General features: G+C 40.0%; 1 protein-coding gene across 2 annotated transcripts in view; it reads right to left on the bottom strand.

Annotated features, from left to right (window-relative positions):
- Nucleotides 1–692: 692 nt before the first annotated feature.
- The window catches only part of opn5 (opsin 5), a 43,172-nt gene continuing 24,563 nt past the window's right edge, over nt 693–19,301 (bottom strand). For both annotated transcript variants that reach the window (XM_034580552.1, XM_034580551.1), the window contains exons 3-7: nt 11,302–11,421; nt 3,905–4,075; nt 2,923–3,257; nt 2,571–2,815; nt 693–1,296 (exon numbers count right to left, since the gene is read on the bottom strand). In XM_034580552.1, the coding sequence (XP_034436443.1) occupies nt 1,230–1,296; nt 2,571–2,815; nt 2,923–3,257; nt 3,905–4,075; nt 11,302–11,416 (933 nt within the window). In that variant the 5' untranslated portion in view covers nt 11,417–11,421 and the 3' untranslated portion in view covers nt 693–1,229. The remainder of the gene's footprint in view (nt 1,297–2,570; nt 2,816–2,922; nt 3,258–3,904; nt 4,076–11,301; nt 11,422–19,301) is intronic.

The raw sequence follows: 19,301 nt of genomic DNA, 5'->3' as shown, positions 1-19,301 counted from the left end.
ATTAAGAACACCATATATACTAAGGGGTCCAAAATGTGCCAATAAATCATTTCCCATACAATGACACCAGCAGCAGCAGCAGCAGCCTGGACTGTTGACACAAGGCAGCTGGGTCCTTTGATTCATGCTGTTGACTCCAGACTCTGATCCTAGCATCTGCAGGTGACAAGAGGGATTCCTAATGGGGTCTTCATCTGTTGTGGAAGGTTGATCATGTTCCCTCAGAGAAGTTTGTCTGCTCACCACAGTTGGAAAGAGTGGTTATGTTGTCTTTCAGCTCCAACCAGTCTGACCATTCTCCTCATTGACAACGTGTTTCCTTCCACAGAACTGCTGCTCACTGGATGGTTGTTTTTTTTTGAGTAAACTCCAGAAACGGAGAATCTCAGGAGATCAGCAGTTGCAGAAATAGTCATACCAGCCTGTCATGTTTGCTCTTTGATTGGACAATTGCACAGCCAATTAGGTGTTCCTACTAAAGTGCTCATTAGTATATATCCACTGTATACAAGGTGTTAGGGTACAAAAGACAACAGCCTGTACAAACAGTACAAATATGACTTTACGATTGAAGGTTGCACCCAATTTGACATGGCTCACATCAAGTTGATTTGTGTTTTCTTTCAATTTTAATTTGCACTTCCACTTTAAAAACATGTTGAAAAAAGTTTAAATTACATTTTTAAAGCATATGTATATATATATATATATATATATATATACACACTCTTTTCAAGGTTTGGATTCACAAAAAAATGACATCTCTAATGTGACATGACTAGTTGGAAAGTTCTCAATTTCAAAAACCTGAGTCGAGCCGTATTATGAGAACAACACTGTAGTAAGTCAGCCAATAGAACTTCTTTTTCTTTTTTTCAAAGCATAACTGACAGTGTGTCTGAAATACTGAAAAAAATAAAAAACAGAGTCAAAGAGTTCGCACAACACATTACTTGTATGTTGTTACGACTGAACATTACAACACAGCTCCACACATGAAGGAGAACCTTGTGGGGAAGATGCGTTTCCAAGTAGGAGGAAGAGGGGAACTGTGGTAAGCATATGTAAATCCAGTTTAGGCATAAAAACAAGCAGCAAGACTGAGGGTGAACAGTTGATGAGGTCAGGCAGCGCGTGACTGGGTAAGTGCAGGACACAGAGGTCAGGGAACAAGGCAAACTTTCCAAAGTAGATGAGGTAAGGAGGTCCCACAGTCTAAAGCGTCTGTCTCACATCTCAATGTGAGCTTCTTTGGCTCGTGCTGTGTTCTTTAATGAGCCAGAGATGGTGCAGAACCTGCGGGGAACACGAAAACAGGCACGTCAGATGGAAACACTCCGCCAACTAAGCTGTTCAATTGAGATTCCTTTTAGTTCAGTGTAATTTATACATGTTATATAACACTTTACATAGTATGGGCAAAACACTACTATATAATCTGTCTGTGTGGAAGGTTTTTGAGTCTGCACATATGATGGAGTTGGTTGCAGAGTTGGGATTCAGCCTGTTGACACCTGACTGCCAAATGCCCTTGAAGATGAGATTGGTTTGTGGCTTTTAATTCAAAAGCTGTGAATGATGTTTCAGTTGAGCTCAGCATTGTCCACATTCATCCTGCACATCTGGCTGTTTCTGCTGTTTGTTGACGTCTTACTTCTTCAAGCCACGACTACCTTTACTTTCATCTTTCGACTGCACCTAAAGCTTTGGTTTAAGCAACAAAGGCTGTGCGTGTTGTTCAAATTCCTTTGTTTTAAAAGAATTAAACCACAATGGTAAAAATAGTTATTATACTACAAAAAAGTCGAAATATATTTGAGACACTGAAGATTGGCAATTTAATCCTGGCACTGATTAATCCCCAAAAGTCATCTCTCTTCCCTAAAAGTTAGAAGTAACATTTTTTTCCGTGAATTAAATGTATACAAATGTCAAGTACAACAGATGTGACAGAATGTGGGAGTCACAGAATTACTAATTGATAGATAAAGTGGCCTTGTGTAGAATAACCTTCGATAAACCACGTTATCCTGCAAGCGAACTACTGGCAGCAACAATAGGGGTCCATGGTTTTACTCAACAGCCGAGTCAAGTGGTCTATGGTGCAAACAATATGGAAAACTGCAAGATGACATAACTTGTTTCTTAAATGTGTGTAACGAATGAAATCCTGGCTGTCGGAATCTGTTTTTCTTTTGAGACTATTATTGGTTCACTGTAGTTTCAAGATGGAAATACTCAGTTTGCTGCTTATTTTGCTAAAGATAAGTATTGTATTCATATAGAAGCCATATGGGCACGTAACGATAGATAGATAGATAGATAGATAGATAGATAGATAGATAGATAGATAGATAGATAGGAAATGTTGAACAGTTGATTTGCATTAGATGGAATCTTTTATCTTCATCTTATCTTTAATCATGGAAAATGTTTATACGATACCGATTTGGTGGAAAATGCTGATAGCTACACTGCTTTAACATAACTCCAGTGCTCTGCCTGATCTATCAATGTGCTTCAGCAATAATTAATCATCAATAAAGATGAACAATTACAATCCTCTTTACCTTGACTTTCTAAAATGCCTGCGTTTCTTCAGGGCCATAAAACAGGAGGATCTTGCGCAGGAGTTTTTCAGGTCCACAACCTGGTAGATGATGGGGTTGTACATGGCGGAGGACTTGGCCAGCAAGGTGGGAATGACGGACAGAGGGATGGGCACTGAGTCTGGGTCACCAAACGCAGACACCACGGACACGATTGCATAAGGAATCCAGGCTATCAAGAAGCCTGCACAGATCAGCATTGCCACCTGGAAGAGGATACAAAGCAGTACTCTTGTCACAAAGTTGACCTGAACATGATTCCTGTACAAGCAGAACTTTCTTCCCCTCACCTCCCCTCCTGCCTCTCACCCACCTTTGTAAGTTTCAACTCAAGGTTGTGACTGTTGTTGACGCGGGTGTCAAATTGCGAGATCTCCTTTGCAGAAGACTTGACCTTGAAGATGATCATGACATAGGAGAAGACAATGATGACAGTGGGGAGGATGAGGCAGAAGATGAGGATGGTGATGACGAAGGTCTGGCCGGACACAGAGGCCTGTGCCAGCCACCAGTCCAGCGTGCAGGACGTCCCGAAGGGCTCAGGGGCGTAGTTTCCCCAGCCGATCAGGGGCATGGTGGCCCAAAACATTGCATACGCCCACACAAATGCCAGGCACAGGAAGATGTGGTGGCGTTTGAGCCATGTGCCTGAGGGGGAAATATAAGAGAGAAAGGATGATGGACTAGTGATGAGATAGGTAATAAAAAACACATCTACACAGAAATGTAACCTTAATTCTCTCACTCCAACCTTATTTTTCTTATACCTTTTCTTTTCTATCTTTAATCCTGACTCTCAGACCAGGTTTATGACTGCTGCCCTCTCACTGTCGTGACAATTAGCCAAAACTTAATAACCCTTAAATCAATTCTTGACAACAGAAGGCACAGTTAAAGGTTCCACCAGAAGTGGCTAAGCTAGCGGACGTTAGCATTTCTGACGGTCCCTGAGTGCACCTCGTCGCAAGATATCAGAGGACTTTTAGGCTTAAAACTTGGTGTAAATGATGCTGTTTTAAGTCGAATTTGATTGTCAGGGCTTGGGGACACCTAAATGACACCACATGAGCAGTATGGACGCATGAGATGTTTTTTCTGTTGTTTTATTACGTCTGAAGACGTGGTCACCAGTTACTTCAATTGTATTGGATTCTGCTGCAATGCTGTTAACCCCTGAAACTCCAGAAGTGTTTTGTGGACTCAAAACACTTCTGGGATGTGGTAGAACAGGAGATTTCTCTGGTCTACATGGAACTTCATTGTTTGAGACCCTTGTAAAGGAGATACTGACATACCGTAACTGAGATGGCAGATTTTGAGATACCGGTCCAGGCTGACCATGGTCATCGTGATGAGGCTCCCACAACCAAAGAAGAAGCCCGCCCAGCCGTAGAATTGACAGCCCTCCCAGCCGAACAACCAGCGGTGGGAGAAACTAGACACAACGAAGAAGGGCTTTCCCGTCACTGCAGGGACAAAGAAGGAGATGAGGAGGGAGGAAGTAAATGGAAATGGGTGTGAGATAGAAATAGGAGGGAAGATGAAGAGGAGAATGGAAGAGATGGGTAGAATGGTAGAGTGGGGTTTAGGACAAGAGAGGAAATGGTAAACAAAGAAGACAGGGGTTAAAATTAACATTAGTTTGACAAGAACCACTCTCACATTCACACACATTAATTATTAAGTAGTAACTACAATAAATCAACTTTTACTCTTCCATGGGCAACAATTATTGATTAAAATGAAATAATTTTCCTCACCTCTCACCATCTGCATTGCCTCAATGTCTCCACCATGTATTACAAATAGAATCAATGTTTTGTAATAAAACTATGTTTAGGCCTTTGGTAAACAGTAAGTATTACGACTGAATGATGTTTGTATTATTGTGACATCCATCTACTGTCAACTACAAGGTTCATATAGTCCAAATGCAGAATGGTGAATAAATAAATGAAACCAGATTATAAATGAGGAGAAGCAGACTTTCTCGTCGAGGACAAATTCAACAGTTCACTGACAAAACACATACAGTATAATGCTTTCGAACACATAAAAATGGAGCAGCAGTCATTCCAACTTTGCTCACATGTGCAGCAGAAACATTTCATAAGTTAACGCATTAATAGATGAAGCATTAATAATTGCTCTGACTCCCTGCCCACTGCCACGTTTTTGTATTCCTTAGAATCAACCTCCGAAAGAACACCACGTGTCAGCAGTGAAACTCAAGATCTTAGGTTTCTACACACTGTAAATGAGACGCTTCTTATGATTCAGGGACGCACTTCTATTTCATATGAAATTTAAAAAGTTAATTCTGCTCTTTATTTTGGTTTTGACGAAATATTATTTCAATTTTTTTACTAGAGTAAGCATCAGTACATGTCTGGTCACACAAAATGATCAAATTAAAAAATAAATAAATAAGGAAACCTTTTTCAATACCATTTGCCTGTTTGATATGTGCTATATACTCATTGTAATTATTCAAAGTGTAAACACTGCATCAAAAACCTTTACCTTCATCTACATTAATACAGTGGTGCAAGCTTGAGTTCAACACAGTCTGTTGAGCTGAGATCAATTTCAACTCGCTGGCCCAACCGTGAGAAGAGAACTGCGACAGGCAGAAAAAAAACCCTGGTCAGTATTTTGTACTGCTGATGACAAAAGCCTCTTTCTCTTATTTCAGATTGGAAAGATAAAAAGCATAAATACATGTGGCAGCTATTGTGACGACAGGCGACTTGAGGACCTCGTCACTGAACAGCACAGAAGAGAGAAACAGCAGAGAGAGGACTGTTGATAAGTACGCAAATCTGTGGTTGCTGTTGTGGTCTGCTCTTCTTTCCTGAAAATAGGCCTCCGCTTCTTGACTCACAGGTTCACAGACCAATTCCCAACACGTCAACTGATTCTGTTGCCTTCATTTGGCTGATTGGTGTATCCTTCTTGTTTGGTGAGACACAAAATGGGACTCAGTTCCAGCCCTGTCTTCTATCACAGCTGTTTATCATCTGATCAAAATACATTCACAGTAACTACTTAAATGTAATTACTTCGATAATTACTTCATTCAAATATTAAATGAGAAGAACAAACACTACATACTCACTAAATGCTCAAATTTGTGAAATTTGTTTTGCAATTAACACAAATTACTGTCTCTAACCATATTTCTGGAGAGCAAGACAGGCCAACAGCCTAGGGCCAGCCAAGCCAGAGCAGCACAAAAGAGATAAACATCCAAATCCTCTGGAGGCAAGATTGCATGAGACACGATGAGCCAAATGGTTTCTTGGAATCGCTGAAAACCCAGTGCGGCATGTACTAATGATTGCTCACATGTTCGGAGGCTTAATCAAGTTTACACATTCTGAGTCACAACAATAACGGCACAGAAACTTTCAGCCCCGGAGATCAGGCAACTGCTTTGTTTGGCCTGAGACTTTTCCAGCTTGGTAACAGCGACCATTGCTGTCATTAGTCTCCGAACTCCTGTTGATGACATAATTAAATACAGTCAATGGAGAATATGAGTTGATGTTCGGCTTCGAAGTTCGGACTCACTCCCTGTCACTTCCATCAACTTTATTTGGTGGCGGTGAACTTTATGTAGCTGCAGCTTTTGTAAACTACGTCCATGCTGCTAGATATCAGAGAAGCTAGTTCAGTTAACTTCTTTAAAAGAAAACTGAAAACATTTCTCTTTACTTCAGCCTTTAACTAGATCTTCCACTTGCCCCGCACTCCTGTGCTTTTAACATTTTCATCACTTTCTTTCTTTTCTGTTTTTATAAAACGTTTTACTTAGTTTTATATATTTCTTTTTTATTTCCTTTTACTTTAAATGTCATTTTAACATATTCTTATGTTACTTAAAATCTGTTCTGTTTTATGAATTACGTTTTAATTATGTATTTATTTGTATTATTATACTGCCATTATATAACAGGTGGCAGCTTTGTAAACAACAACAGCAGCATGTGATTGTAGTAGCAGGCATAAAAAGGCTACAATAAGGTGCATGTGTGTGTTTGACTGAGCAACGTTTCCTGACTTATCTTTCATTTCAATCCCACTCGTATTTAGTATATATTTAGATTAACAAACATCATTAACCAACATCAAAATAAATGATGAAGAATCAGCAAATGAATCAGCAGATTTATCATTTCAAGGTTAAGAACGACTTCAAATATCTGAGGCTACTAAAATCACTGAGTGATGCTGAAAGCAGCATGGAATTGGCAGTACACCCGCATACTGTACGGACAGCTTTTTATTCACTGCAGTCAAGGTAGAGAAATGCTGAGAACCAGGACTGTCACATACCTGTTGCCTCGTCCTTGACGCACAGCCAGTGCTGTGAAAAGCTATTCCCCTCTTCAAACGAATTTGAAACAGGAAAATGTTTCAGATCATCAAACTCATTTTAATATTAGACAAAGATAACCCAAGCAAATGAAGGTCCAATTTATTGAAGGTAAAAATCTCTCCAACCACTGTGAGAGCTATTAATCTGAAAAGGGAGAAAGCACATGGAAAACTTGAAACGGGAGTGGCTGGCTAACCAAAACTCCCCCAAGAGGGATTCAACGATTCTTCCTGGAGGTTTCAAAAGAACCCAAAGAAACATCCGAAGAACTATAGGCCTCACTTGCCTCAGTTAAGGTCAGTGTTCTTGATTCCACAATACGAAAGACACTGGACCAAAAGGGCATCCATGAGAGAGTTGCTCAGCAAACCACTGTTGATCAAAAACAACTAAAAGGATCATCTCCCATCTTGACTGCTCATACATTTTTGGGATGATATTTTGTGGACTGATGAGTCAAAATTACATGTTTGGAAGACATGGCTCATTTAGAATACACTTATAATTGTACTTTTATTCTTATCTTTACTAATATTTTTAACTTAATTGTTTTTTCATTGTATTCTATTCTACTGTTCTGTACTGTAATCTTGAAGCCAGCTGGCACAAGAATTGACTTTATCCACACAGTCTTACTTTACACAGTGGCGGTAGTGGGATTGCCTGTGCCTGCTTTGATGCTTCAGGACCTTGAAGACTTGCCATCATCGATAGAACCCTGAGTTCTACTCTGCTGCCTCTCCTGCCTCTTAACATTCCTGCAGGTGAATGCTCGTCCGTCAAGTCGTGACCTTAGGCTCAAGTGCATTTGAGTTATATGCAGCAGGACTATGATCAGAAGCACAAGCAAGCACTCATCTGAATAGATCAAAATAAATTCAATTTAGGTTTTGGAGCAGCCTCCAAAGTCTTAAATCCAATTGCATTGCTGTGGCAAGTCCTTACGCAAAAATGAACATAATACTGCAAAGAATAGTGGGCCGACACTCCTCCACAGTAATGTTAAAGACTTGTTAGCAAAAGTCTGCGAAAACTAGGTTTTGGGGGGGCAATTACTTTTTTAAATGGGTGATTTGGGAACTCTGTCAGGAGCTGCTAGATCTAAGAAGTCATGCTGGTCGATACAGAGAGCACAGGAATAATCAGCTTCTCACGCTTTTGCAATCTCACGTTAAATATTTTTGCCTGCTGGTGGCAAGAAGAGACATTTCTTTCACTTCTTATTGAAAAACCCTTTCAATCCAATAGTAGGGTTATGACTTATCCTCTTGGAGCCATCAATATTCATAGTGGGTTTCATTAAAATGAGCCCAGAGTTTGAAGATTCATCTTGTAAAGGACAAAAGTGATGACCTGGTGGTATTGTTTACATGAGGTGGTCACAACCTGAGACCTATAAATGTCCCCAATGTCCTCAAAATGATTTGCTCCGAACCACAGTGTTAGACAGAAAATCCTTTGATCTGGAGAGTGTCTGGTCTGGATTGCTCTGTGCTCTCTCAGCTATGACTATCTTACTTTTATTGAATCTCATTAATGTTTTTGTTTCGTATTGGCAACCTGATTTAAAATATTATTATCCAGTTTTAGACAGCTTATGACACTGCTTTCGTTTAGTACATTATGATTGTCATGATGATCAGAGAGAGTAATTGTTTCCTGTTGAACACTAATAAAAGGCTTTACGAGAGAACAGGTCACCCAGAGGAGGATTAGTGAGGATTATAACACTGAGGATAACAAGTATAAGTACACAAGGTTAAAAAAAAAAGGTACTAGTTTTAATCACGCAATTTCTATGAAATTAAACATATTTTTTCATAAATATCTAAAATCACAAGATTATTTTTCAGATTTTCCATCCTGACATGAGCAAGAGAGGTTTCCTTTAGTGGTTGGGCATCTTTAGTTAAAGAATTACAGAATTTGCACCTTCATACAGAGCAACACAGCAGCAGAATTACCAATGATAACAGTATAATGGCTTCAGGCTGATTCAATCTGTTCCATTCTCACTAAACCATACAGAAAGGACAATGTAAGCACTTATGTATAACATAATTTGTGACTTTATTTAACTCAGTCTTCACAGTACGAGCTCTCATTACTCTTGGTCTGTGCCCCGAGCAACATGAACTACTAACAACAATTCTATTGTTACATAGGGCACTTTGCAATTCGTTCTATTTAAGAACGAATTGCAATTGCAATTGCAATTGCAATTGCAAATACAATTTGCAATTGTACACAGTATCTGAAACCACTTCTGCCAAGATTAGTGTGTACATATGGAATAGCTACATTTATATAAATGTCGGAACGTGTACTTTAAAGATTTAAATGAGAGGAGAGATGGGTCTGAGATGAGGTGTAATAACAAACTGAACCAATTTGATTCATGGAGAATTATTATTGAAAGGAAGAGTTATTGTAGGGCGAGTTAGAATTTATAATTTAATAGCTGTAGAGCTTATTTAAATAATACATTTGAATCCTTTCAAACTATGGACAGAATGAGGAAGATGGTGATGCAGAAGAAATCTATAGCTAATGAAAATGTCCTTTAAAACAGCCCAGCATGAATCAGACAGGCAAATTCAGGACATGCTTATTTAACTGGTAAATGGTCCATTTTGTAATAAAACTCTTATTCAGTATATTCCGATGACATCAACCACATCACAAGGCATGAGAAGAGAGCCCACTTGTTCAATAACATTTATTGTGAGCCAGGTCAAGTGCTTTAGTAGCTCCAGGGGAAACACATGGTCTGGTAGCCCGGCTAACCATAACTGTGTTTCCACAGAGCAGGGTGTACACTGGTCAGCTTCCCACACTGAGGTGCACCAACACCAGAATACACACAGACCAGACGTTCACATATGATCTTGAAAGATCTCCTCTCTGAGTCTCAGATATTATTGGTAAAAGAGGACAATAACAGAATGAAGAATTGTCTCTTCACTTAACTACTAATAAATATGAAGCAAGACTCACTGAAGTTAATTTGAATTTGTGTATTTTATCTCATTCGATCCGCCCTCTGCTGAGTTGTACACTTCTATATAGAGATTTAATCATTTGCTAAGGGTACATCCAAAAAAAACGCATTGGCAAAGTCAACATCCTTAATAAATGTATTTTCTACACTTTATTACTCGTTGAGATGCTGTGGTTCTGTGTAATGGCCTATGAGCAACAACTAGTGAATGATCGGCTCTATGCATGCATCACGCTAGCTTACACACTTGCCAAACCATTATTTAACAGTTTATTTTCCTGTTTTTCAAAATAACACACTATGATTACTGAAGTGAATGGAGATTTCTCCATGACAATAAAGTGACCTTTACGTGTAAAATCTGTTCCTTATTAGTAGCTGTAGGAAAACTGTGTTAAGCCTTGTTCCATAATGTGCCAGTATTCAGTGAGGACAGAGGACAATCTCAAAATCAAAATGTCAAAGCTTTCTTGAGGGTAGAAGTGTGAATTAACGAGTGAGTCATGCAGAAACACGTCAGTTTGCAAAAGTTACTAATGGAGAAAGAATGTGTTTAAAATACATGAGGACGACATTTTGAGATGCAGTGCTAAACAATGAATACAATTAGTGAAATTGAAAAACAACACAAGAGTTAATGAAAAAGCAGTCAATAGATACACAGCCCGTTTTTATCAAGAGTGGAAACAACTCAGGGAAAGAAAATCATTTAATTCCTCTAACAGCCTCTTCCTATGGTACCATGTGAATGAATAATGAAAACGCACAACTTAGTGGAGACCAAACCAATGTAGCTGATTTCTCAGTAACAAGAGGAACTTTCCCACTGCCCTCAGTGGCAGTTCAAATCACAAGACATCCCACAAGCACAGAATGATTTCACTTCTCCAGAGATCCAACCCGACTATCTAGTTACCGTCACATCTCTCTTATCAACATACACATAAAAAGCCTATAGAATAGGAAAAGAGTTAATGCATTCATAATCCATCCAGATCAAACTGGTTTAATCAAAGAACACGTGTAGATCTACATTCCAACCTAAATTTAAAGGGAGATAGGGGGAGATGTGATAAATCAGATGGATGGATGCATGGATGGTTTGTCTTTCGCAAGAGTTAATCACATTTAAATTATCGACAGCCATTGTTCTCCTCAACGGAAACAACAGGAAGAAAAAACTTCCAGCATATTCAAGGCAGATGATCTGTGAAGCTGACAAAGTGATAACACATCTGAGTGACCAAGCAAAATGGACGAGAACAATGAAGACATTAAAAAAACGAATGTCCATAAAGGTTTTACAGTACCTGAAATGCCAAAGTCGAATATGGCTAGATTAACCATCATGAGCTCAGGAGGCCTTAACTTGGTCTTGCGTTTGATGGTCATATAAATGACGTAGCCATTCCCTGTTGCAGACATTATTCCTGCAAGAGAGAAAAAGAGAGAGAGAAGTTTGATGAAATACATTACATACATTACAATACATAAATTTACACATCTGAGACATTGCTTGCTATCGCCTCTATTGTTATGCATTATGTAGAAGAACAGACAGAAGATTTCTCGATTTATTAATAGGACAAGTAACAATGTCTTTGTCTTTCAAAATGTGCCCGTGGGTGTGTTGCTTAGTGCAAGTTGGTGCTCCCGTCACTGTCAGAGCCTCTGAGACCGTTGACAAATGTATCTCTTGTAACCTTAAAAAACGGGCCTGCATGATGGCTATTAGCTAGTTAGCATGGCTAGTACGTTTGGAACTGTATGGAAATGTGGTGTAACTACGCTGTTTCTGGTCTGACAATGCGATGATGGGCCGGTGACGTTTTTTTTTGTGTGTCTTAAAGACGTCTTCAGATTATCTCAGATGTCGTGTTCACAGCACTGCCTTTTGGAAATGGAACCAACTTGTTTTATATACATGGGGCGTGCCGGTGGTTTCACAGGCGATGAATCACAGATGCATTTCTCTGCATGGTCGGTATATTATCAGAACCTTTTGCTGAAACTTTTGCACTGCGTTGACATTCTTGCTTGTGAGCTGCAGAGCGTCAGTCAGCTTTCAGGGAAACCAAGCCGTTCCTGTGTGGGGGGTGGACGAACTCTAGAGATCCTTCAGACTTTATTCAGACAAAAAGGTACCTCTGTGGGGTTCACCTCGAGCGAGTGGGTGTGTTGATGTAATTTTACAACACTCAACAGACACAAAAGTGAAAAAAACTAATGCAAATATATCAGGATGAAAATGAGGAGCCACCCACATAGAAGACACCGACAAAGATTTCAAGAGAATTTGTGGTGGTTACAAGACGAGGATGGTGTTGATGTGCTGTAAACAAAAACACATGATCCCAGGAGCAGAGTTAATGTGTTACATCCTGCCTCTGCCTGCTGCTCCACCCCTCGCCTGAATCCTTCAGATGATTGTTGGTTTTATCCTGCTGCATTGTTCATGTGCATAAGGCGACCTCTGGAGAAAGTCTTGACCCGTGTCTGTCATGTCTGAAAACAGCCTCAATAAGAGAGCAAAAAAACGATTCCATTGAAGTTTGGCTTGAATTCAAATTCGGTCTCTCACTGGATGAGATCCACCCTAACCTGCAGCTGAGACCCGCTCTGACCCTCGCTGCTTCCTCCCAGTCCTTTTTCATGATGCTGCCAAAAGGAGAAAGCTTTACATTTCAAACCTAAAATGTAGGCCTAGGCCACAAGTCTTCTTCTCGCAGGTCGAGTAAAAGACTGTTTGTGTTCAACAAATAGGCTTCAGATCTGGAAGGAGACAGCTGCCAGCATCAACTGATCTCTCTCACTGCCTGCAGGATTACAAAAGAGGGGACGAAACAGATAACACGTTTTTCCTCCACCTGAGTCGGCTTCACTGTTTTCCTGCTGCCCTAAATAAACCAGCTAGTCGTGACCACCTGAGGAGCAATGCAAAACGCCCTGATGTAACTCACACACAGACACGTAAGCATGCATGCACGACACACACACACACACACACACACACACACATGCATGCACACTATGAGATTATGGATGCTTGTGCTTACGTATGGTTGTTTGTTGTTGTAGCTGCAGTTGGATAAGAGTTCTTTGTTAATTGAAAGTTATTATAGGAATATTGTTGCGGTTGATAAATTCTGTTGTGCTTTAATCAGTGATTGTTTTATAATTATTTCTGTATTCGCCCTGTGTGACAACTGGATTGTTACATTACGGATATTTCCCAAAATATTGACACTTCTAGTTGATTGCCAAGAGATTGTAGCAACAGTTATGTTATTGGACCCTTATACCAAAGTGGTGCCTCCTATTTAGTAATCCAAATTTACAAATTATGTTAATATAAATAACCAGCCCTGATAATTATTAATAACAGTATATCTGTTAATAACCAAACCTGCTTCTACAGGTGCTACAGAGCTTTGTAAGTGTATGTACCTATAGTTCTCTCCCATTAGTTTGAATCTCCTTCCTGTTTTCTCTTTAAGAACTGGAATTATTTTATTAAACTCTCGAAGCGCTTTACAGTACAGTTTTGCCATCTACCCAATCACACACAAACTCCTACAGTGTATCTATGTGCAGCACTTGTCTATCATACATCAATCATACGCTACCAGCACAGCAGTCAGGGGTTTCAATTTCAGCATCTTGCTGCTCGCACCTTCTGATTCAGGATTCTGGAATCTGGATGACCCGCTCTCCCCCCTGAGCCACAGCTCCGCCCAGGGTCAGGGTTGATAATCCTGGATAAGATGGCAAGAGCAGGCTACACTTTGAAGATATACATCCGATGCATCCCACCACTATTAGCCCTCTTGTCAAAGCCACGCCCCCAAAACACATGAACATGGCCTGACTGACAACTGACTCACAGACTTCTGGATATCATCTCGGCTTCAGGGGTGTATGTCTCTCCAGCTTAGCAAACAATCGGGGATTCTTAATAATCACAGTAAATCCTACACAAATAATTACAAAACACATATGTCATTCTACCACACTTTCTGTACTTCTGTCTGTCTCCTTCCACACAACAATTCATCCTGAACATGAGCTTGTTTTTTTTACAGCCACAACACTGACTCTCTTGATAGGACAACTGTAGCTCGGTGTTGTACAACAGAGTTGTTGCTCAGATCTGCTCCAACGATCTCAATAACAATGGCAATTAGCTCAAAGGCCTGAAGCTCGCAATTTGTAGCCATGGAAATCTTCCCCATCACTGCACCTCTCAGTGCATCTTGTTATGCAGCATTAAGGCTGAGAGTAAATTACCCAATTAAAACATGAAAGATAAATAACCAGTGTCACGCCTAGTGTTGAATCTATAAGTGGATGTGGAAGCAACTGCAGTGATTGTACTGAATTTACTTTTTTCTCTTTGTGTGTGTGTGTGTGTGTGTGTGTGTGTGTGTGTGTGTGTGTGTGTGTGTGTGTGTGTGTGTCAATATGTTGACATGTCCACACAATACAAGCGTGGCTCAGTGTCCAAAAATGTACTACTTTATATAATTCAGTGTGAAATTTAAAACAACAATGTCCTCCATTGAACGGTAAAGTTTTACTGTAGGTCAATTCTTTGCAAACAATCCCACAATGCATTGTGTCACCTTTCACAGACAAGAAACACAGCTGTGCACAACTACACCCTGCCTACAATTTCAAGGATTCATTTCGGACACAGGCCAGTTATTGCGTTTAAAAGGCCACGTGAGTCTTCCTCTATTCACTGTTGTTTGTGCATCTAAGAGGACCAGGCGAGGACTGAGGCGGTGAGGAGCTGTCGAGCTTGAGTGACAGCTCACATGAAATGACATCTTTAAAAGAGAGCCAGCGGAAAACAATGAAAAAGAATGTGGAAAACATTGTGGAAATGTGGCGCTTGTCTTTTTTTATGTACTAATTCGAGGAATGAATCAGGCTCCTTCTGCCCTTTGGTTGATTTACTTTTTAATGATCTTCAGTTCAGCCACAACATAAAAACATTCAAATTAAATTTTTCCTAGAAATCCTTTTCCACTGGTTTTTAAAGAAATAGTGTGATTAAAAACAGAGGGGCACTCCTGATAACAACAACAAAGCACTCCATTCATACAATGGTGTCATCGTGCCACGTCGTTTTAGCTTCTCCATAACAAGTTGCTATTAGTTTAACCAACTCATTGTGTGTGTGTGTGTGTGTGTGTGTGTGTGTGTGTGTGTGTGTGTGTGTGTGTGTGTGTGTGTGTGTGCGTGTGTGTGTGTGTGTGTGTGTGTGTGTGTGTGTGACGTCTGAAATATCTCCACAATGTTACAATCGAAATAATTTTTGATTATTGTCGGAATGTAGTGGTGAAAAAGGGGCAGGGATGTTTGATCTTTTTCAAATGCAAATAAACCTAGATAATCAGCTGCTTTTCTTGCGTTGTCTACAGACCCACCATGAATGAAACATGACAAGTAAAAGCTTAAGGGTAAACAATTCACATCAGGCATTCGACAACCACTGGCAGCAACATATTCATGCCATGAAAACTGGATTGAAATGTGAAAAAAGGTCCTGACATTTCCAGCACACAACAGACTATAGGCTATAATGAGGGAGAGACATAAGAGTGGTGAAGAATGATAGATTTCCACCGATATCGACCCAATTCTGCATCCACTGTTAATAATTGCACACAGGAGCAACCATATAATGGCCTGACATAACAGCTTCACCGATTCTGATGGTCGGCTGTGTAACAACTGTTACATTTATTGAGCTCAACAATGAGACCAGAATGCAGCAACGTGACAAGACCAACATATACGATTTTGACTTCATTTTGATCTGCCAGTTCTTTCAGTACACCGAGTATATTTTTTCTAATGTGAACTGACACAGTGAACCTGACAGGGTTTTCTGCATCTTTAAACAATGTGAAAAAAAGTGAAAGATTGTACTTACACTGTACAGCTTTACACTGTTTATCATGTGCAACACGTCATGATTATGCAACCATGCGAGAGAGTGCATGTTTTATTCTTTATCTTTCTAAGAACTATTCATAAATAAACTTTCTGTGTGTAATTTGAATAGAGTCATTTAAAAATACACAGTTGTCTACTTTGTAGCTTATTCCTTCTTTTAGGTCTTTACTGCTGCTCCGACTAATCTACAAGCACACACACACAAAAACAACATGGCAACAATGGCGGACAAGGTTAAAGCTTCGGTGTGTAGAATTTAGTGACATCTAGTGGTGAGTACCCCTCACCTCACCCTCCACTTATAAACATGAAGGAGAACCTGTGGTAGCCTTCACTTACCAAAAAACTCAAAAGGTGTTTAGTTTGTCCAGTCTGGACTCCTGTAGAGAGGACCAGCTCCAAATTTAAATATAACGTATTTAAATGCCAATAGATCCCTTTCACCTAAATCTTACAGTATAGTTGACTTTAAGTGTAAATGTGTGATGACTCCATCATCGAAATGCTTTAAAGCGAACACATTAGCCATATACATTTTATAAAGGCAATGCACTACAAAGCTTACTAGGTTAAAGCAAGGTTAGCGATAAGCTGTCCAAGAGCTAAACGGGAAGTGGATATTGGACTTGAAGTGGATTTGAAGGGTAAATAGAAAATGATTTAGGAATAATGAAATGAAGCCATAACAGAAATGGAGTTACCACCTGATGGTTATGCGCCTCTGCCAACCAGTACAGTTACAGTTTCCATCCGTCTTTACAGACTCATAGAGCAAATGTAGTGAAGAATTTGGAGGCATTTATTGAGAGAAACATGGAGCCTTCATTTGGAGACTATTTTTACACAGGAGTACAGAGGACTGATAGGAAGCTTTGTCACATGCAGTGGGACTGCTATCACCTGAAGCTCAATATCAGCAAAATTATTGAGCTAGTGATGGACTACCAGAGGAACAGTAGGCTCCCTGTCCTGTATGTCAGCCAGGGAGAGGAAGTACAGAGTGTGGACTCCTGTAATTCAAATCAATAAAAATGGAGCTGAATGTTTAATAAAGTGCCTTAAAATAACAGAAATGATCAAATAAAACGTTCACCAGACGGCTTGAGTTGAGTGTCTAAGGATAGCAGATGTTGTAGAGCTTGTTGAGCGCCTTGAGCCACATTTTTTGATTGAATCAAATGAAATTAATTCAATTTGACCGTGGTTGTTGTTGTTCTGCTGCATGTCTACTTTATTATTGTGCATGTTCATTGACAGAAACAATTAATTATATCAGGCCATAAAAGCTCATTCTGAAAGAACACAGACTTGCTATGACAGGAGACGATGCTTCATATATTGATCTTGCTGCTACATGACACATGGCTGAGGGGTAGAGCGGTCGTCCCCCAACCAGAAGGTCCGCAGTTCGAGCTCAGTCTCCCCCATCTGCATGCCGAGGTGCTGCTAATAAATGCACTGTATGAATGTGTGTGTGAATGGGTGAATGGCAAACTGTACTGTAAAGCGCTTTGGGCGGTCGTCAAAAATAGAAAAGCGCTATATAAATACAAATCCAAACCATTTACCATTACATCTCCAACCTGGCAGCACAGTTTTGTACAGTCACTTCATCTTCCTCCGGAGCTGCTTTTGCGTATGGTGTAAATTACTTTGTTTCAAGTCGAATTTGCGCTTATGAAGCCCCAGGAGCAGCATGGAGGCATTTTCTGTCTTATTTTCAGTTTGTTTTTTTTTTGTTGGAAGAAGTGGTCCCCATGTTTGGCTGCTTCGCTGTTTAACCCTGAAACTCCAGAAGTGTTTTGTGGAGTCAAACACTTCACCCACCCCTCCACCGGCATAGTTGTGAGTAGATAATGAGTGAATTGGCTGAACTCTCCCTTTTAATAACTATATTTTAGCTTAACCAACCCACTGTGTGTGTGTGTGTGTGTGTGTGTGTGTGTGTGTGTGTGTGTGTGTGTGTGTGTGTGTGTGTGTGTGTGTGTGTGTGTGTGTGTGTGTGTGTGAAAACAGAGCTTAAAAAATGACATATTTCCTAGAAAGCCTAAACCCCACGCACACGCACGCACGCACGCACGCACACGCACACACACTGTATATATATATATATGTATATATAGGCTGCTCTAAATCGTGAAACCTCAAGGCTGTCCTACTACAGCCCTGAGTCAGTGGCCTGATCCTCTGACCATTGACCACAAAAGTATAAATAGTTCATCCTTCATATTCTCGAAGTGAACCTTTGTGCTAAATCTGAGGAAACTCCGGACAACATAATGCCTCTATCCATGGCTTTGGCCAACACAGAGTCATACAAATCCAATTTCCCTCCAGCCTACTGGTAATGTTTTGAGAGTCAACATAGAATGTGTTAAATTTCCCACCCTGAGGAATGTAAACATTGATAGTAGAGCAAGCTTACAGATGGGCTGTGGCTCAGGAGGTAAAGCGGGTCGTCCGCTGATCGGAGGATTTGGTGGTTGGATACCCAGCTTGTCCTGTTCAAATGCCAAAGTGTCCTTGGGCAACACACTCCAAACTGCTCCTGATGACTGTTCTGGCAGCGAATGAATGAATGAAATGCATGAATGATAGACAAAGAGCTAGATACAGAAGCACTATGCTAATGTGTGTGAATGACTGAATGTGAACTGTATTAGTAGGGCTTTGAGTGGTCGAAGAGACTGTTAACGCACTATATAAATGCATTCGTTGTACCATTTATCTCTTCTATCTATGCAATCTATTGATGCAGGTACATTTTTTTCTTGGAGCTTACAAAAATAAGCACAGATTCTGTCCACTGAGCAGCTCAGAGGCAGAGCAGAGAAAACCTCTTCTGTTCTGGCCTCGCAGGTTTCTACATAAAAAAAACGTGGCCATGGGTTCAAAAGAATGAACCTTTCCGTCATGATCTTGTTGTCCTGTTGGCTGTTTCCCATTCAGCCTGTTTGATCTGCACAAATATCTTTTTCAGGACTAAATAAACCTGATTCATTCCAATTATTTAAGGGGACAGTTCAATTAAAAGGGCTAATTAAATGAATGAATAACACAATGAGCGTATTGTACATCTTCGCATTTCCAATGCACTCATATGATGCACTGTATCAGGAAAAAATAGCAAAGAGAGGCTGTCAGCCAAGACGGGGCTGTAGGAGCTATGCCTCATGGAACCTGGGAAAAATGTACATATGTTACGATCTGTTATGCTAAAATCAGGTTCTTGCACTTTGCTGTATTTTACTGAAGTCTATACATGAACTTTCCAACCTCAGTAACGTGTAAAACTGTTTTTAAAGGTGTTTTATTTAACAATAATTAAATTTCCAACATCAATTCT

This window comes from Hippoglossus hippoglossus, chromosome 24 (assembly GCF_009819705.1).
Source record: "Hippoglossus hippoglossus isolate fHipHip1 chromosome 24, fHipHip1.pri, whole genome shotgun sequence".
NCBI lineage: Eukaryota > Metazoa > Chordata > Actinopteri > Pleuronectiformes > Pleuronectidae > Hippoglossus > Hippoglossus hippoglossus.
This window is presented reverse-complemented; position numbering and strand designations above follow the sequence as displayed.